The 23,029-nt window shown below is 41.5% G+C and overlaps 1 protein-coding gene across 4 annotated transcripts in view; it reads left to right on the forward strand.

Annotated features, from left to right (window-relative positions):
- The window catches only part of waca (WW domain containing adaptor with coiled-coil a), a 140,631-nt gene that overhangs the window by 45,595 nt on the left and 72,007 nt on the right, over positions 1 to 23,029 (forward strand). For all 4 annotated transcript variants that reach the window (XM_043690496.1, XM_043690498.1, XM_043690499.1 and 1 more), the window contains one exon: positions 12,621 to 12,866. In XM_043690496.1, the coding sequence (XP_043546431.1) occupies positions 12,621 to 12,866 (246 nt within the window). The remainder of the gene's footprint in view (positions 1 to 12,620; positions 12,867 to 23,029) is intronic.

Below are 23,029 nucleotides of genomic sequence, written 5' to 3' on the forward strand. Positions count from 1 at the left end.
AAATAGTCAGATTTTCCATGAAACTCTGGAGTTGGTTGGAGAAATGTTCCTTGTTTCTTGACTTGAGGCATAGCAAAAAAGCTTTAAAAATGCAAATTAACTGAACAAAAGCAAGACACAATTATAAATGCAAGTTTACATTTCCTCTCCAGGTATTGTAAAGTGGTTCACAAATAATTAAGTATTTTGGAAATAAAGCTGACATGTTTAGAAATGCAGTAGCCAATAAATTGGAGAAAATAAACTTTGTGGTATTGGTTGAGAGCTGACGAAACCGCAGGGTATAAATCCCACTCATTGAATAATATCGTGAAGTATTTTTTCATACACCAGAGCAAGGATAGAATCTTGGTCCAGTATTTCAGAGAAAAGATGACATTTCCAAGAGTGCAGCATTATTGTTGGGCTGAGATCCTGGGTTCAAGATGTAATCTGGAACCTGAGCATCACTCGTGGTAATGCTAACAAAAGCTGAGAATGATTTCAATTTTCAATGTTCATAAATGCTGCTTGTTTAAGAGAATGCCGCATTTAATTTTGCATTGTTGAACTCCAATGAACTTGGTTCTACTTTCAGTACATGAAATGCTTTCCCTGAGAATTTGAAATGCTGTGACAACTTTGAAATTTGTGGATTTTAAATTCATCCAACTGATCAATCTTGAACTGTTGCACTTGGCTATCTTGGCTTTTGTTAAAATGTAATGTTAAGGTTTGTAAGATGGAGTTTTAATGTGGTTTATGATTAATGAAATTCAGTTTTTATAAAGCTTACACCAGCTTGGAGGCTGAGTAGGTTCGAGATGATGCTTAAGATGTAAATAAAGATTGGTTTCACTGCTTGTCATCTTTGAAATATGCATTGTGCTTTCGAAGTTAAAACTGCAGCACCAGATTTCAGATTTGTGGCTGTTATGTGTGAAAAATGTCACAAGTCTAATTGAAAATTGAAGAATCATTCCAGACAGTAAGAGATAGGTCAACCTAATATGTCAGTGCCAGCTCTGAGAAAGAGCTATCTATTGGTCCAACTGCCGTGTTTACCCCCACTTGCGAATTTTTTTTTAATCGCTTTTGATGTTTAATCATTAACATAATTGCAATATTTCTGAGCAAGGAATTCTGAATCATCAAACTCTTAATGTATTTGAAAAGCATATTCATGTTAAATTATGTCTTCTACTTATCGATTCTCCAATCAGTGAAAACAATTCCCTCTGAAGTACTATTCAAAATATTTCTTCAATCTCCTTGTTACTATATTCTTTACTCCCAGTTTCCTTAATCCCCATATCGTCAAAGTCCCTGAATCCTAGTGAAATTTTGGAAATTTCCCCTCAACCCTTTTGAAGGAAATACGACAAATTGAGGTGACCATTACCTAGATTTGATGTTGACTAACTTGTGTGTTGAAATTGCAGTGTTGAATGCTGAGTGTTCAAAGCAAAAACTGCACTTAAGGTTCCATTTAAGTGTTTTACTTGATTTGTTTAGATTCGTATGTACTCTGTGTTTTGGCATGTGAAAATCATGCTGAATTATCATCTTTTTCTATTTGGGTGGTGAGTTTGATTTGAAGTATTAGTATGTGATATTCAAGAGCTAATCTACTGACCTGTAGGAAATTATATGTCCTGAGGCGAGGGTGGGATGTCTCTATTCTACAGGCAGAAGATAAGGAATTTACATTTCCATCTCTTGGCATTCATGGCCATTTCAGAGTCACTCAGAAAGCCAATCTACATTGTCATCTCATACTATTTAACTTTTCATCCCTTGTACAGAAATCAATAAGAACATTAGTTAGAAATTTGATTACTCCCTGCAGTTTAAAAAAAATGTTGTGCAACAGATTTGCCCTTTAAGGGATTATTTACATTATGTTGTTTCTGGAAATGATGTGATCACTGATCACTCAATGTCTTGAGTGATGTGTGACTTGGTGGGGGGGGTGCGGTGGGATTGTGTTGTGGACATTAATGACTGTGATGTAAAGATTTTGCACAAAGGAAGGACTGTTTCCTTTGTTCAGGGAGATCTTTGACACAAATCTGCAAGCCCTGTGAAGTGTGTGTTAAAGATATTTCCAGAAAGATTGTACTGTGTTTTATAAAATTTTGGTTGTTCATAGAAATTGGCATGTTGCAGTTGCATCAAGTGTGTATGAATCTCAGCAAAAAATAATTTAATGCTGCTACTGATGTCGTTTATGAACTAGAGTCATAGAGATGTACAGCATGGAAACTGACCCTTCGGTCCAACCCGTCCATGCCGACCAGATATCCCAACCCAATCTCGTCCCACCTGCCACCACCCGGCCCATATCCCTCCAAACCCTTCCTATTCATATACCCATCCAAATGCCTCTTAAATGTTGCAATTGTACCAGCCTCCACCACATCCTCTGGCAGCTCATTCCATACACGTACCACCCTCTGTGTGAAAATGTTGCCCCTTAGGTCTGTTTGATATCATCCCCCTCACTCGAAACCTATGCCCTCGAGTTCTGGACTCCCCGACCCCAGGGAAAAGACTTTGTCTATTTATCATATCCATGTCCCTCATAATTTTGTAAACCTCTATAAGGTCACCCCTCAGCCTCCGACGCTCCAGAGAAAACAGCCCCAGCCTGTTCAGCCTCTCCCTGTAGCTCAGATCCTCCAACCCTGGCAACATCCTTGTAAATTGTTTTCTGAACCCTTTCAAGTTTCACAACGTCTTTCTGATAGCAAGGAGACCAGAATTGCACGCAATATTCCAACAGTGGCCTAACCAATGTCCTGTACAGCCGCAACATGACCTCCCAACTCCTGTACTCGATACTCTGACCAATAAAGGAAAGCATACCAAACGATGCCTTCACGATCCTATCTACCTGCGACTCCACTTTCAAGGAGCTATGAACCGGCACTCCAAGGTCTCTTTGTTCAGCAACACTCCCTCGGACCTTACCATTAAGTGTATAAGACTTGCTAAGATTTGCTTTCCCAAAATGCAGCACCTCGCATTTATCTGAATTAAACTCCATCTGCCACTTCTCAGCCCATTGGCCATCTGGTCCAGGTCCTGTTGTAATCTGAGGTAACAGTCTTCGCTGTCCACTGCATCTCCAATTTTGGTGTCATCTGCAAACTTACTAACTGTAACTCTTATGCTCGCATCCAAATCATTTATGTAGATGACAAAAAGTAGAGGGCCCAGCACCAATCCTTGTGGCACTCCACTGGTCACAGGCCTCCAGTCTGAAAAACAACCCTCCACCACCACCCTCTGTCTTCTACCTTTGAGCCAGTTCTGTATCCAAATGGCTAGTTCTCCCTGTATTCCATGAGATCTAGATTATCCCGAATCAGTCCTTGCCTTTCCAAATACATGTACATCCTGTCCCTCAGGATTCCCTCCAACAACTTGCCCACAACCGAGGTCAGGCTTACCGGTCTATAGTTCCCTGCCTTGTCTTTACCACCCTTCTTAAACAGCGGCATCACGTTAGCCAACCTCCAGTCTTCCGGCTCTTCACCTGTGACTATTGATGATACAAATATCTCAGCAAGAGACCCAGCAATCACTTCTCCAGCTTCCCACAGAGTTCTCGGATACACCTGATCAGGTCCTGAGGATTTATCCGCCTTTAACCGTTTCAAGACATCCAGCACTTCCTCCTCTGTAATCTGGACGTTTTGCAAGCTGTCACCATCTATTTGTCTACAGTCTATATCTTCCATCTCCTTTTCCACAGTAAATACTGATGCAAAATATTCATTTAGTATCTTCCACCATTTTCTGTGGCTCCACACAAAGGCCGCCTTGCTGATCTTTGAGGGGCCCTATTCTCTCCCTAGTTACCCTTTTGTCCTTAATATATTTGTAAAACCCCTTTGGATTCTCCATAATTCTATTTGCCAAAGCTATCTCATGTCCTCATTTTGCCCTCCTGATTTCCCCCTTAAGTATACTCCTACTTTCTTTATACTCTTCTAAGGATTCACTCGATCTATCCTGTCTGTGCTTCACATATGCTTCCTCCTTTTTCTTAACGAAACCCTCAATTTCTTTAGTCGTTCAGCATTTCCTATAGCTACCAGCCTTCCCTTTCACCCTGACAGGAATATACTTTCTCTGGATTCTTGCTATCTTATTTCTGAAGGCTTCCCATTTTCCAGCCGTCCCTTTATCTGCGAACATCTGCCTCCAATCAGCTTTCGAAAGTTCTTGCCTAATACCGTCAAAATTGGCCTTTCTCCAATTTAGAACTTCAACTTTTAGGTCTGGTCTTTCCTTTTCCACCACTATTTTAAAACAAATAGAATTATGGTCACTGGCCCCAAAATGCTCCCCCACTGACACCTCAGTCACCTGCCCTGCTTTATTTCCCAAGAATAGATCAAGTAGGTACATCCACATACTGAATCAGAAAATTGTTTTGTACACACTTAAGAAATTTCTCTCCATCTAAACCTTTAACACTATGGCAGTCCCAGTTTGGAAAGTTAAAGTCCCCTACCATAACCACCCTATTATTCTTGCAGATAGCTGAGATCTCCTTACAAATATCCCTCTGACTAGTGGGGGGGGGGCTCTATAATACAACCCCAATAAGGTGATCATCCTTTTCTTATTTCTCAGTTCCACCCAAATAACTTCCCTGGATGTATTTCCGGGAATATCCTCCCTTAGCACAGCTGTAATGTTATCACTTATCAAAAATGCCACTCCCACTCCTCTTTTGCCTCCCTTTCTATCCTTGCTGTAGCATTTGTATCCTGGAACATTAGGCTGCCAGTCCTGCCCATCCCTGAGCCGTGTTTCCGTAATTGCTATGTTATCCCAGTCCCATGCTCCTAACCATGCCCTGAGTTCATCTGCCTTTCCCTTGCATTGAAATAAATGCAGTTCAATTTATTACTCCTACCTTGTCCCTGCCTGCCCTGACTGTTTGACTCACTTCTGCTCTCAGCTGTACCCGTCTCAGATCGATCTCTTTCCTCACTTTTTCTCCCTGGGTCCCACTCCCCCACCTTACTATTTAAATCCTCCCAAGCAGTTCTAGCAAATTTCCCTGCCAGTATATTAGTCCCCTTCCAATTTAGGTGCAATCCTTCCTTCTTATACAGGTCACTTCTATCCCAAAAGAGATTCCAATGATCCAAAAATGTGAATCCTTCTCCCATACACCAGCTCCTCAGCCATGCATTCATCTGCTCCATCCTCCCATTCCTGCCCTCACTAGCTCGTAGCACTGGATAGAGTTTAATGAGAATTATGTTAAAGTATCAGTAATTTTGAGATGGTCTTCTGTGACAAGGTATGAGATGGAGAAGTTTGGATTTTCTGGATGGAAATGGGGAAGAAAATCCTCTAAGACTTGTGGCTAGTGTTTCTTTGCTCCTCTTGATCTTGCAGGTCTGTGATGTTTTTCCCCTCAGTTGGGTATGAATTTTTCATTCTGAATTAGAACATGTTCTTTTTCAATGGCTGCAATTTATGACAATCTGAATGTGTAATACTTTGATCCATGGTTGTAAAATGTGTATTTAACATACGTTCAAAATTGCTTTTGTATTGTTTCACGTTAACGTTCTTCCATATACTTTTGGAAGTTGGCAACGAATAGGTGAAGCAGTGATCAGAACAGTGAATAGATTTATAAGTCAAGATTGGAGATAATCTTCGAGGAGAAAGTGAGGTCTGCAGATGCTGGAGATCAAAGTTGAAACTTTATTGCTGGAACAACACAGCAGGTTAGGCAGCATCCAGGGAACAGGAGATTCGACGTTTCGGGCACAGGCCCTTCTTTCCTGAAGAAGGGCCTGTGCCCGAAACGTCGAATCTCCTGTTCCCTGGATGCTGCCTGACCTGCTGTGCTGTTCCAGCAATAAAGTTTCAAGATTGGAGATAAGTTAATTAAGGTTCCAAAAGGATTTTATGAATTGAATGACTTGCAGAGTTTGATGCCACCTAGGTGCCTTCACTGAACTCCTGTAATTTGGTTCAGCTATCTAGTTTAGTTATTACTTGGATTGTCTTAGATTATTCTAAGCTGTTGTGGCAAAATAGGTGCAGTTATAATATTTTCTAGTTTTGAGATGTTTGAAGAATAAAAATCCATTTTCACAGCAGGTTGAAAATAATCCATCCAAATTATTGTTTTCTCTTTACTCAAGGAATGTCGTTGTCACTGGCTGGCCGGTTTTATTTTTGCCTGTCCCTCATTCCTCCTGAGAAGGTGGTTCTGAGTTGCCTTCTTGAACTGCTGCAGTTCCTGTGCTGTCGGTTGATCCACAATGCCATTTAGAGAGGAAATTGCAGGATTTCAACCCAACGAAGAGTGGCTTGGAGGGGATAAACAGATGGTGGTGTTCCTGCGTATCTGCTGTCCAAATGGAAGTGATCGTGGGTTCGGATGTTTGGTGAATGTCTACAGTTCATCTTGTAGATGGTACACACTGCTTCTACTGACCCTCAGTGGTGATGGGAATGAATTTTCAAAGGGGCGGATTTGGTACCAATCGAGCAGGCTGCTTTGTCTGGGGTGGTGTCAAGCTTCTTGAGTAATGTTGAAACTACATTTATCCAGGCACTGGGGAAGTATTTCATCACATTCCTGACCTGTATCTCTTAAATGGCCGAATAGTGGACATAATGTGGAGGAGCCAGTGTTGGATTGGAGAAGAGAAAGTGAGAAATCTCACAACACCAGGTTATAGTCCAACAGGTTATTTCAGTCCTAAAGAATAGTGGACAGGTTTTAGGGAGTCACAAGCTGAATTACTTGCTATGGGATTCCTAGCCTCTGACTTGCTCTTACAGCAGTTGTATTTATATGGCAAGTCATTGATAACCCCCAGAATGTTCATCAAGGGAGATTCAGTAATGCTAATGGCCTTTCATATCATGAGGTAGTTGGGAGATCATCTCTTATTGGAGATCATAGTTGCCTGACATGTTACGTGGTGTCAATGCTACTTGCGACTTGTGAAATATCACTTCCAATGTTGGACGGCATTTCCAAAATCATGGATTCCAGAGTAGTGACTGTTATGTTCAATGTTTTTTTTTACCTGGTGAAGATTGACTTTGCTCTGGAAAGTAAAAATCATGTGGGGATTTTTCCACAATCACATGAGAATTAAAATCTTCCTTTCTGTACACTTAGATGAGGTACTTGGCTGTCCATGGTGAAAGTCTGGTTGAATTTTGGTTTACCATGTTTAGTTTGCATTTTCAAATGACTTGTTCCTTTTTGTTAATTTTGTCATGACATTGGATCAGGTTAGTGGAATTCTACAGAAAAAAATCACTGCTATTTTATGGTCTTTATCTTAGGAATTTGCTTATGAATTGGTTCCATTACCTATTTGTGTGTCTTATGATACATGAACTCCACTGACTTGAAATTTGGCTTCATTAAAATGCTAATCTTTTAAATCTTTTTAAATCTAATTTTCTTGCTATTTATCTGGCACTGTTTATTCTATTTGCTTTGGATTTACTAACAGCAACTTGAATTTACATAGTGAATTCATTATTGATTTATGCTCAAACTGCATCAAAGGAACTTGCGTTACATTTTTTTCATGGCTTGTCCATATCACTGGCAAGGCGTTACCCATTGTAGTTTGTCCATGACAATGTAGTGGTGAGCTTTCATTCTTGAAGTTCTGGATTTTGTGTGGTGCAAGTGCTCTCGTAGTGCTACGAGCAGTTCAAGAATTTTGAGCCACTGATGATGAAATGGCAAGTGTTGGTGTCTGACTTGGAAGAGAACTTGCAGGTAGTGAATGCGCATGCACTTTTTGCTTGCTTGTTTCGGTGGTAGACTTTGTGGGTATAACATAATCTATTAAAGGAGCATCTTAAATTGCCGCAGCGTGTCGTGCACACAGTGCATGCTGGTTTACCATGGATGGAAAGAGTGAATTTTTAAGCTGATGCCAGTGAAGCAGGCTGCTTTTTCCGAGATGTTGTTGAACCTTATGAAAGTTGAAGCTGCATCATTCAAGTAAGTGAGGAGCATTTCGAACTGTTGTGTAGATGTTGCAAAGGCTTTCGGAAATTAAGAGTTAAATCTCTTGCTACATTAATGCCCACCTTGAGATCTGCTTCTGTATGTGTATAACTGATGTGTTTCACTTTGTGATTTGTCTCCTTCCAGAATGTTGTTGGTAGGTGATGCAATCTGAGCTTTGCTGTTGAATGTCAAAGGACAGTGGTATTCTGTCACTTTTGGTGACGGGTGAAGTTTATGCCACTGAGCGTGGAAGTCTGAACGTTGTCTAGGTCTTTGTGTGGCAGCACAGGCCACTTTGTTACCTGTGGATTTCTGAGTCCTGCCATCTTCACCAAGCATCAGACTCTTTAGTTTATGATGGAGGAAAGGGTATTAATGAAGCAACTATACAAGTGCTTAGTTGCAGCTAAGAGACTAAGCAAAGCTCCTTCCAGCAACCAAGACCATCCTCTTTAGGTTAACTGATATTAATTTACTTGAAACTTGCTGGGGCTCCTTGATGCCAAATTGTACTTTATCTCTGGAATTCTGCTCTTTTGTCCATGTAATCATGACATTTAGTACTGAGTGTCTCGGTGGAAACTTTATCAATGCTGTTGAGCAGGTTATTGGCAAGCTTTGCTCAATATATTATCATGTCGATAATTTGAGTAGAGATCTCAAGGATAGTCATCAGCCAATTAGATTTGCTCTGCCTTTTGCAGACAGGTGGGTTTTCATTTTTATTTGAGGAAATGCCATTATTATAGTTTTGCAGGAATTGTGACAAATTCTTGAGCACATGTTTTTAATGGTACAGAACAGACAATAGATTGGTCCTGAAGTGGAGGCCAAGGTATATCATCCACTCAGCACTTAAAGCTGCAGGTTGTTTTAGCTTGTCTATTACACTTGGATGCAGGGCTCTTTTCTCACAGTGCATATGTTGGCTTGCCCCCTTATTTGAATTCTTGTCAATGATGTGTTGAGTGCAAAATGCAGAACTTTGACAAATTGTCACTTTTGAGCAATACTTGAATTCTATCCCTGTCAGAATAAGTGTTTATGCATTGTTTGTTTATGAATATTTATCTGTCATCAAAAAAAACAATCTGTTTGAGTATTGTATGCAAATGCATACCTGTTCAAGTTTGGGGGTTTTTGAATTCAGTTAAATACTTAAGGTGTAAAATCAGTGCAGAGGTTCCTCCCACAGTCCAAAGGTGTGCAAATTGTGCATTGTAGCATGGCCATAGTGTCCACGGATGTGCAGGCTTGTTGGATTAGCTTGGGAAATGCACAGGTAGAGGGATTGAGTGGCAGAATGGGTCTTGGTGTGGACTTGCTGGATTGAATGACCTGCTTTCGCACTGTAAGGATTCTGTGATTCTCGGAAGAGTCATTCAGACTCTGTTAATGCATTTTTTTCCCCCACAGGTTTTCTCAGACATGCTGAGTTTCTCCAGACTTTGGTTATTATTTCCGATCTTGCAAATCTGCAGTATTTTGCTTCAGATGGAAGGTTTAACAGCAGTTGCAGAAACTTGGGAGTTTTGGTTGAACTTTCAAGGAGCTAATCATAAACATATCTAATAGGCTGGGCTTCACTAAGATTACAAGATAATTTTACTCCAGACGCAACATAAAGTAATTATCCTCACTGACAGACTTTCTGCATACTGACTGCACAACAAAATGCTGTTCTGTTCTTTGGCTCTATTTGCACGTCAAACTTTGCATTTCTAACTGTCATGTACTGTTATTTCTCATGTCCCAGAAAATTGTGAAGCTTTTTGTAGAAAGATGATGGATCTCTGGATATATTTTTGATATTTCAAGCAATTTGAGGAGGAGGAGAATGGACAGGAAAATGGAGTTGAGACGTGGTGGCTTAGAGGTCAGCATTGCTGCCTCATCGCACCTGGGACTGGGTTTGATTCCAGCCTTGGGTGATAGTGGAGTTTGCATGTTCTCCCTATGTCTGGGTTTCCTCCAGGTTTCCTTCCATTGTCCACAGATGTGGAGGTTAGGTGGTTGGACCATGGTAAATCACCCATATTGTCCAGGGATGTGCAGGCTAGGTGGATTAACTGTAGGGTTGGGGGATGGGGTGTTCTGAGTGGGATGCTATTTGGAGAGTCGGCATGGGCCGAAAGACCTGCTCCCACACTGTAGGGATTCTGTGATCAACAGTGATCTTGGTCAATGCAGGAGTGGGCTCGAGGAGCTGTACTGCTGTTTATTATATTATATAACAATTTATTAATAAATGGGATATGACAAGTGATGAGTTGATCACAGCAGTTAAAAATTCTCTTCAAAATATTAATATTTGGATACCTTTTATGCTCTACATGGAGGCCACACTTCAGGTCACACCATACCTCAGTTTTCCTGACGAAATTATTTTAAATGCCTTAAATCATTTATCTGTTAATCTCCTGAAACGAGTAAAATGCGCTCATGCAGTAATTCTTCTTGGAAGTGCGACAGAACATAAAGCAATAAGATTGTGTTGCCAAATGGAGAAAGGTTGTCTGCAAGTTTGTAGTGGGTTTGAACCCTTAAACATTAAAAGCAACACTTGGCAATCTCATCAGAATAATGTTCCATAATACATGACTCAATGTATACTGCACTCGTGTATGCTTATATAATGTACATCGCATTGCAAGTGTTTTGAATTCTTTGTTGTTATGCTGCACAAATCTGACTCAGTCTGACATTGGATTAGTGAAGACAAATGGTAACCTACTTTCAGCTCTGAAGCATGTTTGAGGTTTTCTGGAACTAGAATGCTGCTGTTAAGGTAAAAGCAATCAAGTTGAAAAGTTCATGAGTCTTCTGTTATGAATCAGTCAGTTACACACCTTGTTGAGTTTTTTTGACCCTTGTGCGGGCCAACTTAAGACAAATTAAAGCTCCTACGATTACATAACAAAACACTTCACAAAATGCAGCAGAGATTACTCTCATTTCAGAGTACTAATCACTTTGTAAATGGTCTTGTAGGCTCCCAAAAAAACACAACAATCCTTTGACTAAATTGTTGGAGCAGTTCCTTCATGGTTACCCAGTGTGCTGTTGTTTCACAGCTTAGCTGTTGAGGTGTTAAGATTATAGACCACTGGCTCCTTTATTTGACTTTGGGAAAACTCCATTTCCCATTTGAATGTAATCTTCAATTCATTGCTATTTCACCCCACTTCTATTGAGTGAAACAATTGTCAAATAATACTGAACTTCTACTAAGTAGGGTAAAGTTATGCATCTTGGTCTTTCCTATCACCTATGTTATAGTGAAGACTGAAGTATTTAAAGTTGTTTTTAATTGCATGAAACAATTTATTAGGGAAATGCTAACAAGGCTGCTCTTACTGATTTATCCCTAATTGACTTGAAATATAGAAAATAGGTGCAGTAGTCGGCCATTTGGCTCTTTTGGAGCCTGCACCACCATTGATTACAATCATGGCTGATGATGCAATCTTAGTATCCCATTCCCACCCATACCCCTTTAGCCGCAAGAGTCTGGCTACTCACTTTTGAATATATCTAATGAAGTGGCTCCAACAACTTCATGTGGGAGAGAATTCCACAGGTTCATAACACTTGGGTGAAGAAATTCTTCCTCATCACAGTTCTGAATGGCTTACCCATGTTTGATATGAAATGTTCAGAACTGTTGAATTATATATCAAAGATAAAAGTGAGATGGTCATCCGTTCTGTGGGGAATAACGGATGTTTTGGTGATTCTGGAGCGATTTTAAGTGCCCCCCCCCCACGCCCCGTCCAAGCAAAACTCTCTATTCGTTCACTTGCACAAAGACATGAGTTCATGGTCTTCTCTGGAAGAGCAGTTTCTTAATGAATTCAATTTTATAGTCACTTAACAGGAAGGAGTATTCAGATAAGGCAATATACATATTGATTGGGTGACTGTTACAGTCAGTGAGTGTCAGTAGCAAAGATTAAGCCATCTGGTGTTAAACAATGAATGTTCTTAACCTTGACTGGTTTCAGGTAATGAATACTTTTCACCTTGTTAAACTGATCTTGCATACTGAATGATTCCAATTTTGTTACTTGGCTCTACATAATGAATGCTTTTCTACCTTGTTCACCCATTACCCTTGCCTCCAGTACCCCATTGTTAACTGCAAGTTCTTATCAGATCTGAGTCATGCTCAGCTGAGCCTCTTGTTTCACAAAACTAAGAACTTTTTCCCTGCCTGCTTATACCTTATACACTTTGATTGTATCTTGAAGCTTGTCTGTTAAATGAAACAGTGTCTTGAATGTATGATTTTTACTACTACTGGATATTACCGAATTACAGTGCAATGAAGGGGCAATACTAGCCAGGATTCTGAGATCTTGTTTTTCATTGAATAATGCTAAAATTTCCAACAATTCAGCATGCAGTGCCACCAGGAAATAGTGTTGTTACTTAGTTTTAAAAGACATTATGGATTGGAATGGCTAGTATCCAAGGGAGGTCCTGGGAGTATTGCTTGGTTATTATTCTGGAATTGAGGGGGGAAGTTGTTATTGTAAACTCTAGATTTCCTGGGTTTTTTTCACAGTATGCTATGTTTTAACTTTCTCCCCTCCCACTTCTTTCCCAGAAACTGCTTCAGTGGACAAGTCAGCAACTCAGTCTTGTGCTACCCCTTCGTCATCATCCTCGGGAATGACTCCTGCTTCTCAGACCCCATCAGCCACCACGTCTACTGTCCCTGTTTCACCTATTCCCCAGTCACCTATTCCTCCTCTACTACAGGATCCAAACCTTTTGAGGCAATTACTTCCTGCTTTGCAAGCCACCTTGCAGCTTAACAACGCTAATGTGGATATGTCAAAAATAAATGAAGGTACGTGATGGTTTTTTTGTGTTATAATGTGTTCTTAAAATCTTTCCCTGACCTATTTTAAACATTTATCTTTTTACAAGATGAGTTTGACACATTTGTTCTTACACTGTGACACTTGCACTCCAACGTTTTCAGTCATAATTTGCTGATTAGGTGTAAACATTTTTACATTTGATTTTCACCCTCAACTGTGTGGCAGACTTCATGCTCTCGTTTCATTCAGTTTGCTAAGTCTTCAAAATATCGGTTTGGTCTTGGAAGAAAGTGGTGTTTTATGTTGAGGTCTGGTTATGACAGTAGAGAAAGGTCCCTTAAACAAAAGGTTGTTAAAGTGATTGGCTAAGGAACTGGAGACATGAGGAACCTTATTTTGTCCCTGAGCAGGATGTGGGCATTGCAGACAAGACCAGCATTTATTGCCTCTCCCTATTTGCTCAGAGGGATGTTAAGGTTTTAATCAGCAAGTATATAACTGAATTAGAAATAGAGTACTGGAGAGACTGAGCAACATCTGCAGAGAGAAAACCAGTGTTAATGTTTTGAGCCCACTATAACGGAGTACAGCCACAATGAGAGTGTTTGTTTGCCATGTAGGCGGCTGGCACTTGCTGCAGGTCTGATATTTACATATTAACGTGAATTACCGTCTCTTTGGAACTCTGTGCTGCGGAATATACATGCATACGTCTCAAATGTCCTGGTGATGGAAGATTGTTGAGCAGAATGTAACAATCCAGTTCTGGATGGTTAAAATTTGAAGAATTCTGAATGCCTTGTTTCACCAATAGGAAGATGCCTTAAGATTTCAGTTCTACTTTAGTCAAACTCCAAACTTACTGTGTATACTGCAAAATGAAGGAAACAAATGTGTTAATACCACAGCTTTGAAGTACAAAAAAAAACTCAGCTTTTCTCATTGCTTTACGAGCAATTCCTTTAGAAGACAATCTTAGTTATTTACTTTATGAAGGGGCAGCCATCAGTGTACCACAATCCTGTGGTGAATTTCTTTAGCTCAAACCATTCTGAGATATAAATCTTCCATTTTGCCATCTCCTGTTACACATGCCTGAGTCCAATATTCTGGTTCGCTTTCAATACTTGGAGACTACTACTATTTACTCTTTCATAACGTGTTGCCCAATTCTAATTGCCCTTGAACTGAATGGCTTACTAGAGTCAATTCAGAGTCCAACACAATTCTGAGTGCATGGATTTGCATGTTGGCCAGACTTGGTCATGACTACGGTTTTCCTTCCCTGAAAGAGATTTGAAAGTCAGCTAGAATTTTTACAATCAGTGACCATATCAGTAATGGTGACTGTGAAACCAGCTTTATATTTTAGATTTATTAAATGAATTTAGTTATGTGAGGCCAAAGCAATAGCTTGGACCCTGGGAGCACCAGTCTCATGACATTGGCTCTATTACCATCTTCCCTGTGTTTGTTGCTTTCATTGGCAGAAAATGCTGTAGAGTTCCACTGTTGGTCGATGATTTTTCTCCTTTGAAACTATGAAATCTCTGTGTCTGTTCCCTTTCAAAATTCCAGCTGAGATTGACCCTCACAGTTAATGATGAAATTAAATTCCTCTTGCTGTGCAGGTCTGGCTACCTGTCATTTATTTAACTATCTTCTCTGTGAGCAGCACATCACACAAGGTGCAAGTTGCAACTAACTTCTCCAACAAACACTCAGATCTCTGCACAGCAGTGAATCCTCATCCTCCGTCTCTGTCCATCTCCATATATCATGCTCTGGGCTGTCCTGAAAGTGACCTTGAGGTTAATTAGTCCCGATTTACAATTTCCTTGTTCATCAAAGGTCCTAAGTAGGCTTTGCAATTTTTTGCATTTTCACTGAAAAAACAATTTGGATTGAACTCTCAAAACATTTCAGACTGCACTTGTGCTAATATAGCAGGCATCACGGCTGCAGCTCTTAGACGAAGTAAGCCCATCTGCTGATTTTATGAATCTGTCTCTTCTGTTTGGACTTCCTGGGTCACCTTTTTAAATGATTTATTTCCCTTTTGATTAGGTTAGATTGCCTTCAGTGTGGAAACAGGCCCTTCGACCTAACAAGTCCACACCAACCCTCCAAAGAATTATAATAGATATAAGTTTTTCAGTCTCAATAAAATATATAGCGGTTAGTTTTATATATTGAGATATGCAGAAATGAGCATGTGTGGCACATTGGCTTTGTGGTCGGCAATGCTGCCTCACATAGCCAGGGACCCGTTTTCAGTTTCAGGTTTGGGTGACTCTGTGGAGTTTGTCCATTCTCCCTGTGACTCTGTGGGTTTCCTCCCAGTACTCTGATTTCCTCTTGCAGTCCAAAGGTGTGCAGGCTAGGTGGGTTAGCCAAGGTAAATATGGGGTTAAGGGGAGAGGATAGGATACCCTTTGGAGAGTTGGTGCAGATTTGATGGGCCAACTGGCCTCTTTCCACACTGTAGGAATTCTATAAATTGCCACAGAGTAGGTGCTATCATGCATTTTAAAACAATAATTTATGGGATGTGGGCATCATTGCAGCAATATTCCTCACCTTTGACCTGCTCTTGTCGCCACTGTGGTTAGGTTATGAGTCCATTTAAATTTCTGGTCAGTGGTAATGTTAGGTTCTTTTTTTCTTGAGATTCTTAGACACCTTGATGCAACTGCAATATGCAAACTTCTGTGAACAGGCAAAATTTTAATGAGCGAGTACAAGCTTTGGAGGATCACTTAACACTGTTTGCAATGGCTGCGAAGTGTGTCAAGAGAAGCTCTCTGAACAAAGGAACAGTCCTTCCTTTATACAGGATCTTCACATCACAATCAGTGATGCCCATAAGACAACCCCATCCACTCCCTTGCAGTCACATCACACTCCACATTTATTGCCTGTCCTTAGTTTCCTATTTGAAAAGGTGGTGGTGAGCTGCCTTCTTGAACCGCTGTTGTCCCATCGACTGTGGGTTGACCCACAATGCCATGAGGGAAAGAGTTCCAGGATTTTGACCCAGCAACAGTGAAGGACCGGTGATAGATTTTCAAGTCTGGATAGTGAGTGACTTAGAGGAGTACTTGAAGATGGTGGTGTTCCCATATATTTGCTGCTCATGTCCTTCAAGATGGAAGTGGTTGTGGGTTTGGAAGGTGCCGTCTGAGGGTCTTTGGTCAATTACTGCAGTGCATCTTGCAGATAATAGACACTGCTGCTGCTGAGTCAAAGTGTGGTGCTTGAACAGCACAGCTGGTCAGGTTGCATCCGAGGAACAGGAGAGTCATGTTTTGAGCAGAGCTCTTCATCAGGCATCTGCAGTCCTTGTTTTCTCCCACTGCTGTTACTGAGCGTTGGTGGTGGAGAGAGTGGATGCATGTTGTTGTAATGCTCTGCAAGAGGGCTGCTTTGTCCTGGATGGTGTCAAGCTGCTTGTACAATTGGAGCTGCATCCATCCAGGCAAGTGGGGAGTATTCCATCACATTCCTGACGTGTGCCTTGTAGATGGTAGGTAAGCTTTGGGGAGTTACGAGTTGAGTTACTTGCCGCAATATTCCTCACCTTTGATCTGCTCTTGTCGCCACTGTGGTTAGGTTATGAGTCCATTTAAATTTCTGGTCAGTGGTAATGTTAGGTTCTTTTTTTCTTGAGATTCTTAGACACCTTGATGCAACTGCAATATGCAAACTTCTGTGAACAGGCAAAATTTTAATGAGCGAGTACAAGCTTTGGAGGATCACTTAACACTGTTTGCAATGGCTGCGAAGTGTGTCAAGAGAAGCTCTCTGAACAAAGGAACAGTCCTTCCTTTATACAGGATCTTCACCTCACAGTCAGTGATGCCCATAAGACAACCCCATCCACTCCCTTGCAGTCACATGACACTCCACACAATGCAGTAACCTGATCATCACCAAAAACAACATAATGTAAATCATCGCTTCATGGCCAGATCAGTCGTAAATTGTATTTTTTAACTACAGGATGTGGTCAGAATTCCAACTGCAATGTTCTTATTGATTCTGAATGACAGGAGATGACATTGTCTTGTCGGTAGAATGTAAAAAATTTACAAAAGACATACCACGCTAACAGCATACCACACTACCCCTGGGACATCCAATTTCCTGCAGGTTGGCAGAGCAAATTAACCCTTTAATATCTCAGTAACCCCAAGGATATTGATAATGGGGGTTTCATTGATGGTAACACAATTGAATGTCAGGGGGCGGTGGTTAGATTGTTTCTCATGATGGTAATTGCCGGCATTTGTGTAGAGTGAATGTTACTTGCCACTCATCAGCCCAAGCCTGAATATTATCCAGATCTTGTTGCATTTGAACACTGACTGCTTCGATATCTGAGCCACATTCCCCATTGTTGGCTAACGTTCCCAATTCTGATCTTATGATAGAGAGAAGGTCATTGATGAAGCAGCTGAAGATGGTTGGGTCGAGGGCATTACCATGAGGAACTCGTGCAGAGATGTCTGGAACTGAGATAACTGACCTCCAACAATCACGACCATCTTCCGATGCTTCAGGCATTACTATAACCGTCAAAGGGTTTGCCCCCTGATACCCATTGATTCCAGTTTTGCCGGGACTCTTCTTTGCTACACTCGGTCGAATGCAGCCTTGATGTCATGGGTTGTCACTCTCACCTCATCTCTGGAATCCAGCTGTTTTGTCCATGTTTAAACCAAGGCTGTAATGAGGTCAGGAGCTGAGTGGCCCTGTAGTACCCAAACTGGGCGTCATTGAGCAGGTTATTGCTGCTTGACAATGCTGTTGATGACACCTTCCATCACTTCACTGACGGGGCGATGAATTGGCTGAGTTGCATTTGTTCTACTTTTATGTACAGGAAATACCTGGGCAATTTTCCACATGGCCGAGGAGTGGCTGGAAGAGCTTAGCTCGGGGAGTGGCAAGTTTGGTGCACAAGCTATCAGTACTATTACCAGAATGTTGTCAGGGCCCATAGCCTTTGCGGTATCGAACGAGTTCAACTATATTAGTGTGTGGAGTGGATCGAAAAGGCTGAAGGACTGGTATTTGTAATGCTGAGGACCACTAATGGATCATCCACAAGGCACTCCTAGCTGGTGATTTGTTACAAGTGCTTCAGCGTTATCTTTTGCACTGATGTGCTGGGCGCCTCCATTATTGTGGATGAGGATAATTGTGGAGCTGCCTCCTCCAGTGAGTTGTTTAGTCATCCACCACCATTCATGACTGAATGTGACAGGACTGCCGAGCATAGATCTGATCCATTGGTTGTGGGATCGTTTAGGTCTGTGTGACACTTGTTGTTTATGCTGTTTGGCATGCAAGTAGTCCTATTTGATGGCTTCACCAAGTTGATTCCTCATGTTCAGATATGCCTGGTGCTGCTCTTGGCATTCTCTCCTGCAGACTTAATAGAACCAGAGTTGATCCTTGTGGATGGTAGCAGTGGCTGAGTGGGGGATATGCAGGGCCATGAGGTTACAGATTGTGCTGGAGTTCAATTCTTCTGCTGCTGTTGATGGCCCACAGCCCCTCATGAATACCAATGGGTATAGTGCCACACAACATGGAGGTTATTCTCAAAGTGAAGACGGGACTTTATCTCCGCAAACACTGTGCGGTGATTGCTCTTGCTGATATTGTCATGGATAGATGCATCTGCAGCTGGCAGATTGGTAAAGAGGAGGTCGGCCATGTTATCCACCTCTTTGGTTCCCTGGACAACTTCCACAGAGTCTAGCAGCTCTGTCCTTGAATACCCGACCAGCTTGGTCAGTAGTACTGCTGCCAAGCCACTCTTTGACATGGACATGGAAATTCCCCACACAGTGTGTTTTGTGCCCTTGCTATCCTTAGTGCTTCCTCTAAGCATTGTTGAACATGGGGAAGTACCGATTCATCAGTTGAGGGAGGATGGTATGTGGTCATCAGCCAGTGGTTTCCTTGCCCATGTTTAACCTGAAGCCAAGTCACTTTATGCAGTCTGGAGTCAATGATGAGAACTCCCAGGCCAATTCCCGCCTGACTGAATACCACTTTGCTGCCACCTCTGTTGCGCTCTCTGGCCGGTTGTGCAGAACATATACAAGGATGATGATTGTGATCTCTGGCACTTTGTCAGTAAGGTATGGTTCTGAGTGTATGACGGTGTCAGGCGGTAGCTTGACTAGTCTTTGAGGCAGCTTTCCAAAATTTGACATGAGCCCCCAGATGTTAGTGAAGGGCACTCGGCAAGATTAAGAGGGTTGTTTATGCCGTTGTCTTTTCTGGTCCATTGGTCAATACCAGGTGAATCTGTCTGATGGTCAACAACTTGGCATTTTTTTTGGGCTTACTCTAATGTAAACAGCTTTGAAAAGTGCGTAAATTCTACTTGAATGTTGAGAAACTGTGTTTTAATACTATTTGATGACAGGTTTGAAATTAAAACTCTGACTTGAGTTTTTTTGAGCATTTTGGAGCAGTGTTAGGATAGCTTCAACAGAGTTAAAAATCTCACAACACCAAGTTATAGTCCAACCGGACTGTGAAGGGCCAAGCCTTTTTGGCCTATCAAGACACATGATGCCTTTCTAAAGTAAAAACCTTTTGCCTGTGTGTCATATCCCTATTCCCTGTCTATTCATATATATCCACTGCCAGCCCCACTTCTGACAGCTCATCCAGGCATTGACCATCCTTTGTGTTTTTTATTTCAAAGAGAAAAATCCTGTCACATTTCCTTTATTTTATACCCCCACCCCTTTATTTTACCTTGAGCAGGTGTCCCTGAGTAATTGACATTTCTCCTCTGGGAGAATGACTCTGAATATCCATTCTATCTGTGCCCCTCATAATTTTGTATACTTCTGTTGGGATGCCTCATCCTTTGACATGCAAATGAAAACAAAGAAAGTTTGGACAATCTTTGACAGAGTTCATACCCTCCAAACCATGCAACACCATGGGAAACCATTTATGTACTTGCCCTGAAGCCTCCACATCCTTCTGGTAGTGTGGCAACCAGAATTGTACACAACATCCCAAAGATAGTTTACCTAAAGTTCTATACAACTGCCAATTTTTATCCTGTGCCCAAACCAATGAAGGCAGCATGCCATATGCTTTCTTGATCACCATATTCACTTGTGTTGCCACTTTTGAGGGAACTGTGGGCCTGTATGTCCCTCCATGTTGATGTTTTATGCATTTTACCATTTATTCTTCCTATCTCCATTAGATTGTTCAAAATGCATCACCTCTTATTTGTCCAGACGAAACTCCATCTGCCATTTCTTTTCCCAAGTCTCCAGCCTCTCTGTCTTGCTGGATTCCTGGCAATTCTCCTCACTATCCACAACTCTACCAATGTTTGTGTCATCCACAAACTTATTAATCAGATCACCTGCATTCTCCCTCAAACAACAGGAGTCTCAACCCTAATCCCAACGGAACATCACTCGTCACGGATTTTGAGTCAGAAAATCACCTTTCCATTTCTACTGTGTCTTCTATGACTGAATTAGTTCTGTATTCATCTTAGCTGTTCACTATTAATGCTGTGTGATTTCATCGTTTGTGTCAGCCTGCCATGAGGTATTATGATTTGTCAAAAGTATTGCTGAAGTTCATATAGACAACATCCACTTCGCTGACTTCATCATTCATCTTTGTCACTTCCTCAAGAAACAGTCAGTTTGAGGTATGACCTTCCCCACAACAAGCCATGATGCCTATTGCTCATAAGATTTTTTTCCCAAATGTGAGCAAACACTAATCCAATTATTTTCTCCAGTCGTTTCCCTATCACTGACGTAAGGCTCACTGGCCTGTAATTTACTGGATTATCCCTGTTGTCTAACTTAACCAAAGGAACAACAGGTATTGTCAAGGCCTCTGGGACCTCTCCTGTGACTAAACAGGATACAAAGCTTTCATATAAGACCCCAGCAATTTCCTTTCTTGCCTCCTTCAGTATTCTGGGATGCAACTTAACATATCCTGGGCACCTTTCTACTGTAATGTTTTTCAAAACACCCAACACCATCACCCTGTTTATTGACATGCTCGAGAATGCAACACACCTCTTGCAAGGCTCATCATCCATCATGTTGTTGTCCTTTGGCAATACTGATACCACGTGTTTGTTAAGGATCTTGCCCATTTCCAAGGGCTCCATGCATCAACTCCCTTCTTTGTGCTGGCATCTCTTGCCTTGCTGCTCTCTTGATTCTTGAGTATATATGAAATGCCTTGCAATGTTCCATAATCCTGTTTGCTAATAGACACCTCATAAACAAAGAATTGGAAGAGAGAAAAGGGATTAAGTTCTTCACTGCTATCTTTGTATCCTTCAAGGAGTCTGTCTGTCTTCAGTTTTCTGAACCTTGTATATGCCTCCTTTTATTTTTGACTTAAATTCTCAGTTTCTGTTGTCATTCAAGATTCCTGAATCTTGGTATCTTGGTGTTTCATTTTCTAGTGCTAACCACTGTGCCACTCCAGTGCTGGTCCTGAATTGTAATCAACTGGTCTTTTTAAAAAAAAAAGTGCATATTTATGCTCAAGCAGCTATCCCCAAACTACATTCCACATTTCCTACCTTCAATTATGATAGTTAGCCTTCCCTTAATTTTGTGCTTTTACCCGTGCAATACTCTATCCATAAGTAATTTAAAACTTGTGTTGGAGGAAATCCTGAGGGACAGGATGTACATGTATTTAAGACCCTAAGACATAGGAGTGGAAGTAAGGCCATTCGGCCCATTGAGTCCACTCCACCATTCGATCATGGCTGATGGGCATTTCAACTCCACTTACCCGCATTCTCCCCGTAGCCCTTAATTCCTTGTGACATCAAGAATTTATCAATTTCTGCCTTGAAGACATTTAGCGTCCCAGCCTCCACTGCACTTTGTGGCAATGAATTCCACAGGCCCACCACTCTCTGGCTGAAGAAATGTCTCCGCATTTCTGTTCTGAATTTATCCCCTCGAATTCTAAGGCTGTGTCCACCATGCATTATCTTTCTATTAGAACTCCCCTTAATCTTCTAAACTCCAATGAATCCCAGGATCCTCAGCCATTCCTCATATGTTAGACCTACCATTCCAGGGATCATCCGTGTGAATCTCCGCTGGACACGCTCCAGTGCCAGTATGTCCTTCCTGAGGTGTGGGGACCAAAGCTGGACACAGTACTCCAAATGGGGCCTAACCAGAGCTTTATAAAGTCTCAGTAGCACAACAGTGCTTTTATATTCCAACCCTCTTGAGATAATTGACAACATTGCATTCGCTTTCTTAATCACGGACTCAACCTGCATGTTTACCTTTCGAGAATCCTCAAATAGCACTCCCAGATCCCTCTGTACTTTGGCTTTACGAATTTTCTCAACGTTTAGAAAATTGTCCATGTTTGTATTCTTTTTTCCAAAGTGCAAGACCTCGCATTTGCTCACATTGAATTCCATCAGCTGTTTCCTGGACCACTCTTCCAAACTGTCTAGATCCTTCTGCAGCCTCCCCACTTCCTCAGTACTACCTGCCTGTCCATCGAACTTTGTATCATCGGCAAACATCGCTAGAATGCCCCCAGTCCCTTCATCCAGATCATTAATATATAATGTGAACAGCTGCGGCCCCAACACTGAACCCTACGGGACACCGCTTGTCACGGGCTGCCATTCCGAAAAATAACCTTTTATCCCAACTCTCTGCCTTCTGTCAGACAACCAATCCTCAATCCGTACCAGTAGCTCACCTCGAACACCATGGGCCCTCAGCTTGCTCAGCAGCCTCCCGTGTGGCACCTTATCAAAGGCCTTTTGGAAGTCGAGGTAGATAACATCCACTGGGTTTCCTTGGTCTAACCTACTTGTCACCTCTTCAAAGAACTCCAACAGGTTTGTCAGGCACGACCTCCCCTTAGTAAATCCATGTTGACTTGTTCTAATCCGACCCTGCCCTTCCAAGAATTTAGAAACCTCATCCTTAATGATGGATTCTAGAATTTTACCAACAACTGAGGTTCGGCTAATTGGCCTATAATTTTCCATCTTTTGTCTTGATCCTTTCTTGAACAAGGGGGTTACAACAGTGATCTTCCAATTATCTGGGACTTTCCCTGACTCCAGTGACTTTTGAAAGATCTCAACCAACGCCTCCGCTATTTCCTCAGC

This window comes from Chiloscyllium plagiosum, chromosome 5 (assembly GCF_004010195.1).
Source record: "Chiloscyllium plagiosum isolate BGI_BamShark_2017 chromosome 5, ASM401019v2, whole genome shotgun sequence".
Classification (NCBI taxonomy): Eukaryota; Metazoa; Chordata; class Chondrichthyes; order Orectolobiformes; family Hemiscylliidae; genus Chiloscyllium; species Chiloscyllium plagiosum.